Source organism: Gastrolobium bilobum, unplaced genomic scaffold (assembly GCF_033153095.1).
Source record: "Gastrolobium bilobum isolate Gb01-03AN ecotype WA unplaced genomic scaffold, APGP_CSIRO_Gbil_v1 utg4431, whole genome shotgun sequence".
NCBI classification, from domain to species: Eukaryota; Viridiplantae; Streptophyta; class Magnoliopsida; order Fabales; family Fabaceae; genus Gastrolobium; species Gastrolobium bilobum.
The window spans coordinates 318,656-328,119 of record NW_026899844.1 but is presented as its reverse complement, the minus strand read 5'-3'; the positions used below and the strand labels follow the sequence as shown (position 1 = coordinate 328,119).

General features: G+C 37.2%; 1 protein-coding gene across 2 annotated transcripts; it reads right to left on the bottom strand.

Moving 5' to 3' along the window:
• Positions 1-396: 396 nt before the first annotated feature.
• Positions 397-6,980, bottom strand: LOC133293855 (uncharacterized). 2 transcript variants are annotated; one of them, XR_009749122.1, is made up of 4 exons: positions 6,760-6,980; positions 6,531-6,665; positions 1,789-5,789; positions 397-524 (listed from the first exon to the last, which is right to left on the bottom strand). XR_009749122.1 is itself a non-coding variant. In XM_061492473.1 (3 exons), the coding sequence occupies exon 3, from the start codon at positions 5,664-5,666 to the stop codon at positions 2,439-2,441; it is 3,228 nt and encodes a 1,075-aa protein (XP_061348457.1). In that variant the 5' UTR covers positions 5,667-5,789; positions 6,531-6,665; positions 6,760-6,980; the 3' UTR covers positions 1,645-2,438. The 2 variants fall into 2 exon arrangements, 1 of the variants encoding a protein (XP_061348457.1); XM_061492473.1 differs by lacking the exon at positions 397-524 and having other exon boundaries at positions 1,645-5,789.
• Positions 6,981-9,464: the final 2,484 nt, after the last annotated feature.

The following is a 9,464-nucleotide window of genomic DNA, read 5'->3' as shown; positions in this document are numbered from 1 at the left end:
TTAAATTTATGGAAAAATGACTTCCATTCCAGTTTGTATATTAATTAATAAACTACATTGATTATCTGCAAATAATTATGTTTGTGTTTTGAGTTTAAATTATGGTATTATAAGGTGGGATAGGATATTGTGATAATCAAGTCATGTTACACTCATGTGACAACCAGTCAATCTCACTGTTAAATTAGATTTTTGATCTAACGATCCAGATTTAATCTTTATATACACCCTTATTTCCCCTTCTCTCTCCCCTTTCTCTCTGATCATACTCTCTCTTTTCCCTTCTCTCTCATCACAATCTCTCTCTTCCCTTCTCTCTCATCATACCATCTATCGCCGCCGCCGCCGCGCACTCCACCGCCGCCGCCGCACCTCCCTCTCTAATTCACCGCTGCCGCCACAGGAGGAAGGAGAATGTTCCCCCAAAGCAAAATACAAGCGTGCCCTTGAATTCTTCACCTTGCAACGAATCAAATGTCCTTCAGTCCAAACCCCTATTGCCAGGAATTGCAGTTGATTCTAGTCTGTCAAATTGGTTGATTACTCCTAATTATAATGTCTCCAAGATCACAATTCATTGTCAATGATGCAGATATGTCATTGAAGAATCAGAGACTTGGAAGATATTAACCTCATGAATTTCACACAGGAAAGTGCAATATGATACTACCAGCCTATTATTGGTGGAAACCAATTTGAAAGGATAACGCATCAAAATTTGATTCTTCTGTTGATTATTCATTCAACAAACCAGTATAAGCCAGTTGGGATGATTTTCATTGTATTTGTGTGTCTAATTATTATCCTGTATTTTGCTTTGTTTTGTTTTTTGGAAGAGTTATGTTGTGATCATTGCAGTGTATTTGTCTGTGTTTATGTCTTTCATTCTGCAAAGCAATGTTTGAACCAATTTGGTGAGGTTCTTGCAAAAATTAGAAGCAGGGCGGAAGTTACAAACACATGATTACAGATAAGAAGCGGGGCGGAAGTTACAAAACCCGGAAGGTTGTAACAATCAACTCCACAGATTTTGGTTCAGAAAGTTATTAGTTATAGACCAAAATCTACAAAATCCAAATTAAGCAATATCAAACAATAAGCGCCAAATATTAGATTGTTCATATCAAGAAGATCCAGGTGATCGTTTCTCCTGTGGCGGCGGCAGTGAATTAGAGGGGGAGGCGCGGGGCGTGGCGGCGACGGCGGCGGCAGATAGTATGATGAGAGAGAAGGGAAGAGAGAGATTGTGATGAGAGAGAAGGGAAAAGAGAGAGTATGATCAGAGAGAAAGGGGAGAGAGAAGGGGAAGTGAGGGTGTATATAAGGATTAAATCTGGATCGTTAGATCAAAAACTTAATTTAACGGTGAGATTAACTGGTTGTCACATGGATGTAACATGACTTGGTTGTCACAATATCCTATCCCTTATAAAAATACCTTGACTTCAGCTCCAAAACTACGTCATTTTAAGCTCAATGTAAATAACTTATCTACATCTACATTGACAGCAGGAAAAAAAAATCCAAAAAAATTACGGGACCTGAAATGATTTTTTTTAATTGTTTTTTTTTTCTTATTTTGATTTTAAAGCGAACTTAATAGAAATTATTACATTCGGCCTACTTCAGAACTCCAATGCATACCAAATACTAACAATTCGACGAGAATAGCTATTAGTTAATCTTGGCCTCCAACTCCCAGTTGGAAAACAAAACAAAATCATAATTCAAATGCAATTGAAGGGGTGACCTGTACAAACGGATAAAACATGAGTGAGTGAAAAAAACCTTTCAAACGATGGAGCATTGTCGCGTGTTGCGAGCGTTAAGACATTGCTCTCTCCAAAGAAGCTAACATGCATTATGCCTTGCCCCAATCTGCCCAAGAAAGTAGAAAGTGTATCTTATCCTTGTTAAGAGCCTTGGCCGAGTATCATGGGTAACAATGTTGGAAAGTCGTATTAGAAGAGGGACACAGTCAATCCAAGGAGCACAATTAGCAATATATAAAGATAAAAACGTAATACCAGGAAAGGTCCCATTTCTCCCTGTCATGATGCCCTATCAGAGTATTGCCAGACTTATTTTTCCTCTGGCGAGTGGCATAGTAAAAGTATCTTATTGGGGGCAAAATCAGGACATCATAGGACGTTGACACTGTTAAGGAATGAATGTCAAGTCCCAACACAAGACTAAGCGTCCTGTGTCAGAAGAACGGCACTGAATCAAGCATTCACCAAAGATAACGAAAAAGATGGCCAGAAGATAAAAAAACATTAGTTGAAATTATTGTGAATGATCAAATCATGGAATGAGGAAATCTCTTGAACACATTTCCATTCAATGCTTCTTCATAGAAAAGCTGGTTAAATCATAAGAAAACACAAGTTCAGAATTCAACAAAAAAAGAGGGCAAGAGAGAGAATAAAGGCAATATTTCAGTCTATTTGTATGACAGAACCAGGAACTGAAGAAGGATCAAGCTCCCAACACCCTCCGATATCTTCCCCACTGTGCTGAAAAGCAGGAATCTGATGCGAAAATCTACCAACCTCTTCTCTTAATATTTCAATTACAGCAGTTTTAGATCTCTGGCTTCTAGGAACCTTGAAAATTGGCCGAGAGCTTTTAAGAGGCCTCAGAACAACAACTTGTATACTCTTGTCGCCATCTGCTAATACTTCTACTATATGACATTCACCTCTGCATCGGTTTGAAGAAGTCAGTTCATAATTCCGGTCCTTGTATACAGCCCAAATCTCACCTTTTCTAGGGTAAATTTCATATATATTATTTGCCATGGGTTTAACATTCAATTGATGGGAGAACGCAGATAGAGAGACAATTTGTGATTCAGCTTTTTTCACTTTGAAAGTACCACAAGATATTCTTTTTAAGCCTTTTGATGGTGAGCAGGGTTCAAGTAGGGATACGTACAATCTAAAATCAGGGGTGAATTCAATCTTCCTAATTTGAGCATAATTGTCAGGCATATTATCCCTATCACCATATATTGCCCATATCTGATCACACTGAAACATTTTTTCAGATATTTCCTTCTTAAAGTCAAAACACAATGCTCCCACAACTCTGCAATCTTTTTTCAAACATGCACGAACACTTCCTGGCGACTGAGAAATGACGTTTGAATGATTATCAGTCAACTTGCAAGGTTTCCATTCGCCAGCATCTCCTTGAGCATCTTTCTTGCTTAAATCTCTAGGCGACCTTCGTACTTTCAATGTCTCTCTTTCATAATTATTTTTCTCATGTTTCTGTGGTGTCTTGACCTTCTCATTAGTCTGACATGCAGCAGTGATTCCCTCAGTTTGACTGTAGTCCCTGTAGCCAATATCTTCGTCATCCTCTCTGACAACATATTGATTAAAGCTTGCTTGACCATTTTCCTTACCTTTTTGGTTTGACCGAGGTGATCTTCTAAGGATTGACGAAGCTCTTTCAGCATCATTAATCTCATGCAACTTTGCCTTGTGAATACTCTCATTAGACACTGACTGTTCAACTTTCCATTTAGAGGATTCATGGCACGGAAAATTGACTCCATTGTTTAACATTTCATGCTCTTTTATTACATCACCAGGATCACCAACTTCAAAAAGACTATTAGGCAGGCCAGCAGGGTCAAGTTCAAAAGATCCTCTTGGAACACCTTCCTTTTCATCACCAGCCATCTTATACGAAGGAATCCGATGCGAGAACCTATATAGCTCATTAGGTGGAACACAAAATAAGCAAATTCCATTCTGCACATTTTGCTGAAAGAGACTAACAAACCCTTTCACTTTGCCAAGATAAGCAACTTTAATGCCAACATTCTCATCAAAATCAGATAGGACTTCCACATATTCAAATTGATACTCTGAATGATTTTCTGGATTAGAACTCCATCCCATATCCCAATGTCTAAAAATTGCCCAAGTTTCACCCTTCTTAGGATATACCAGATAGGAACCTCTGGCGCTTCCTCTTTTGCAATGTATCTGATGAGAGAACATCTCACGATTCGTAGTTATCTGAGAACGACCAAGTTCGAACTTACCACAACCAACAGGCAAACCTGCACAATGCCAATCAAACTCACCCTGGTCATCTGGGTTAGCTTCCAGCCATTTAATCCGCAACTTGAAAGGGGAGAACACTTCCTTGACAAGAGCATAGAATCTAGGCATACAACCATTATTATCAAAAATAGCCCAGAATTGATCAGCAGCGAAACAATCCTCTGCCCTATCTTTCTCAAAATCACTAAAATCTGGATCAGGACAGCAAATCTCTGAATCGGGAGGGAAATCTGGATTCAGTGGAGAATAATTATCGGCTTTTGACTTTCTATCATCAAGATCTGACTTGGATACATCCTTTCTTTGCACTTTTGACTGCTCAATTTCGATTTTATTCCTTAAGAGCGTTTCTTCAAGTGAGGCACTTGCTTTGTTACTCACGTCACCATTTTGACCACTCACCCCCACAGTGAAACTAGCTGAATTTTTGTTATTGAACAATCCACTACTTGCAGGCACTTCTCTTTTCTCCACTTCAGTGGCATTAAATGATTCATATTTTTGTGTCCTTTTGGAAGAACTCTCAAAATCACCATCTTGAGCAGTTTCTGTGCATGAAACATGTTGCTTTTTCCTGGAAGATCTCCTAGGGTGTACTCCTGCATTAAGTCCAGATGGATCAACACCATTTCCAGCCTTGTTATCATCTCTCGAATCTGATGCTGACTGCCTTGCTCTCTTACTTCCAACATTTGTTGAGGATTGTGATTCCTTGGCTTTAGATGTAGCACGGTTGGATGTTTCAACACCACCCTTTGTCTTAGAGACAGGAAAAGACCGCACAAATTTATCCTCCTGTCCTCTACCACAAGGTTTTCCACCATTACTTTTTGATGCTGCTTTTGGTGACACATGCTTTGGAGCCTCTTTCTGGTTATCAAATGATGACCGTGTATATCCTGGTGACACACCCTGGTGCCCCAAATCATGAGCTCTAAAGGATTTAGAACATTGTTGACAACGTAAGGTAGCATTTACAATGGTTTTGTAGTACTCATACCTAGTATTACAATGTTGGCAAGATGTCCAGAATGTCTGCTGTTCATCCCGCTGATGGGAACTCCAAGTACGGGAGTGTGAATTAAAAGTATTCTGATAATTTCTTGCATTTCCATCACATTTTGACCCAAATGAGCTCCCATTTGAGTGATGGGATGGAGCCTTCGGTGCTGTATTTCCCCCAAGGACTCTAATCCTTATGTCATATGAAGAACGCTTTGTTTGGTCACTCAACATTCTGTTAGCTTCCCCAATCAACTTGAAAGCAGCCTCTGCACCAGCAGAATTATTTTTATCAGGATGAAGTAACAGTGCAAGCTTCCTGTACTGTTTCTTTATAGTTGCTTCATCAGCGAATCGTTCAGTCTGAAGAATTCCATACCAGTCCATGTCAGACCCAGAGAGTTTGTTCTGTGCAGCACAGTGAACCTCACAAACAGTAAGGATCTGAGCAATGTTTTGAATGTCAGGGAACAGTCTTTTGGCTTTTGTAGCAAACTTCAGTGCCCCTACAAAGTCACCACTTTGCATTCTATTTTCAGCAATTTGCTTAGCCCTTAGAGCTTCATCCTTGTTGCATTCCATGGGAGAATTGAAATAAAAAAACCCAATTACCTCAGCTCTTAAACCTCAGAACAATACATAGACAGGGAAACTTTTTCTGTCTGTTCACAAGTTCATAATCCAGACGCGGTGCACCATTTTTACCTGATTTAAACAAGCCAAACCCCCAATGAATCATTTAACAAGAACACTATGTATTACTTGCATAAACAAAAACACATTAAATATAGACAACCAGATGATGCCTGCACATGAAAAGCCAGCATCCTAGAAACAGAGATTTAGACTCTGAAGCAGAGACAATAAAACTGAGACAAAATCTATCTCCTTCAAAACAGAAAGGTTTGATTTAAGCGATCAGCCTCTTTTGGAAATGCAAGGTAAGGGTGCCTACCACCTACTATACGCCCTTACTTGGGCGGTGTGGGACCTTTTTTTTGAGTTAACCCAATCCTAATTACCTCTTTGACGCGAGTTGGCTCCCTCGGGTATCCCCACAAACTTCGACTCTTTGAGGTGGCTATGCGACTAATCCGGAGTGCGGGACGGGTCAGGGATGAAGATATTTAGACCCCTCCTAAAGGTGGCATCTGGGGATCGAACTGAGGCTCTTTCCTTTCCACTTACACAGCTCTCTTGCTACCAACTTAGCTACCACCATTTGTTTATGTGGGAGCTTTATTATAACCCCAGAAGTCCTTTATAAACTTAACAAGTAAACCCAGGAAGCATGAGATTTTCATTTCAACTCTACAACTACCAAATTTTGCAATTAGAAAAGTAAAGGTATGTGTTGCAGCTAATTATACAGAGAACAGATCACAGGTGAGTATAATAATATGGAAATCGAAATGAACACATAACATATAATAATATAATAAGTACCTTAAGTTTAGGCATGAACATGGAAGTTACCGCAGCTACCAGACAGCATAATCTAAAGTCTGAGTTACAAGATTGGAACCGAACAATCCAAACAGAAATAAAGAAGCAGCAGTGCAAACAGTTTCACCTAAAACCCTAAATCGCAATCCAAGGAGGAAATGAGTTGCGAGATCGAAATATTTGGAGGGATATCGATGGAAAAGGAAAGCGAGAGATAAAGGGAACTTACTTGCACCGCGAATGCGACTGTGACTACGGTGGTCTTGTTGATGTAGCTCAGAGTTAGATAGTTGAAAACACCCAACCCACAACACATTCCCTCCCAAGTCTAGCTATGTATACTAACATTAATATACAATATAGTGAGATAGTGTGTGTTTGTGTGAGCTGAGAGCAGGAAGTGAAAAATGAGACAAGATTTCAAGAGAGAGAGGGAAAATGAGAAGAAAGGACGAAGGCTTCAATGTAGAAGGCCCCTGCAACTTGCTCAAATTATTGTTTCTCTTACTCGAATTCAAAGAAACTTCCAGATAAAATGCAAGGCCAGTCATGTAATTTCCACCTACTCTCGTATCTCATTTAATACACGTGATAAGATCTTGCACGCTTAAACGAATTTCATACCACGTGCCGACACGTTAATTTTAAAAAATATTATATTTTAATAAGTTAGGATACGTTTTGATATTAAACAAAGCTCTAATTAAAATTAAATAGGCAATTACACATGGAACCAACTAGCGCAATAAAATGCATAAAAATAGAAACCACCTAAAACTACCTCTACTACGACTCTACCCACTTTGTTAGGCTTATGAAAACTGTCAAGACTTATTCAAACAAAATTCAAATACTAATCTAGTAACTAATTAGCAACAATAACAAAATAATAAAATAAAACTAACAAATCGTAACAGTTATACTTATCACTTTTTTTCTTACTATCTCTTACAACTAATGTTGGATCAAATGGCATCAAGTTAGAGGCATTAATTTGATTTTGATCTAACAATAATCGTAAGAGTAAAAAAAATATATGGTAAGTATAACCCCCGAACGTATTATGCCTACTTTTTTATACCTATTTTATCTACTATTCTCAAATATCGGTAAATTATAATGTCAACCAACAATGAAAAGAGAGAGAAATGGTGAAAGTTGATTGAAATTATGATTTAACCATATTTGTGAAAAGTAAATAAAATAGACATGAAAAAATATAAATATAATATCTTATCCCTTAATATAGACATGCCATGATTTGTTTATAAACAAGTTAAATCAATGGTTGTTTTGTTTATTAATAATTAAACACCATTGATTATCCTAATGTTTTTTTTTTTCTCGTGTTTCATCACTGTTGATTTGTTTATTAATAATTTAAATGATCTCACATGACTTTGTAATATTAAATGACATATGAGAGAATCCATTTCCTCTTGAGAATATTTAAGTAGTGAATTTGTTAGAAATTAACAAAGTGAAGACCATATAAATCTCCAAAAGACCTATTAACATATAGTCTTAAAGTTTAGGATTAAGATATGATGTCAACTCACTTATTGTGGTTTGTCATTTGGTCCATTAGTGAATATATCATTTGTAAATGATTTTGGCCTCCCCAAAAAAGTTGCCCTTAAGGTCACACTTGAGGGAAGGATATTGAAAATATTCAAGTGAGTAGTGGTGAAGTTCCATATCGGTTAGAAATAAACAAAGTGAAAATCGTATAAATACAAAAGACCTATGAACCTATAGTCTTAAGGTTTGAGGTTGAGATGTGATATTAGCCTACTTATTGTAGTTTGTCATTTGCCGAAGACTAGTGTGACTCCCAATATTTTGAAGAGTAGAAACCTCTACTAAAGCTGCCCTTAGGGTTACACTAGAGGGGATGATGTTGAAAATAACCAAGTGTGAGTAGTGGTGAAATCTCACATCAATTATAAATAAACAAAGTAAGAATCATATAAGTACAAAAGATCTATTAACCTATTGTCTTTAAGATTTTGAGTTGAGATGTGGTTTGTCATTTGACCCAATGGTAAAGACATTATTTGTAAAGGATTTTGGGTTGAAAATATTCAAGTGTGAATAGTGGTGAAATCTCTATTGGTTAGAAATTAACAAAATGAGAATCATATAAATGCATAAGACTCAATAAATTATAACCTTAAAATTTTGAGTTAAGATGTTGTGTCAGCTAACTTATTATGATTTGTCATTTGTCTCATTGGTGGAAGTGTCTTTGCAAAGAGTTTTTAAAATGTTTTTGTGAAAGATAGGCTTGTTAGATTAAGGTTGATTGGGTTACATTCATAAATTTTACCCTACTCGATTGAATGAGATTTGATCTTGAAGCTTCAAGATGGAGTAAACTAATGCTGAAGCGTCACGTATATTAAATTTTTAAATATGAATAAATGGTTTCTGACTTTGCCACTGCTAGATTGTTCTTCCTTACTGTATTTGTAATTTGGATTTCATCGTCATGAAACAGTTGGAAATATTTAAGTGTGAGTAGCAGTGAAATTTCATATCGGTTAAATATGAATCAAGTGAAGACTATATAAATGCGAAAGACTTATAAATTTATATATTTAAAGTTTTAGGTTGAGATGTGATGTTAGTGCATTTACGATGATTTATCGCTTAGGCCCGTAAGAGGAAGAATCATTCATGTAGGTTTTGAGCTCCCCTGCCATTCTCAACAGAAACTTGAGTGGAAAAAGTTAATGAAAGGGTAAAAATAAGAAAATAACTTCTCATCTACTTGCATCAAACAAAGATGGGAAAAGAAGTCCATAGAGCACCGTCATACATATTTAATAACCTTCTACAAACAAGTCTTCTTGCATTGGCCCATTTCAACTTATTACAAAAACCGAAGCTAGTTTTAAGCTGCATAAACCAATGGCGCGCTAGTCCACGACA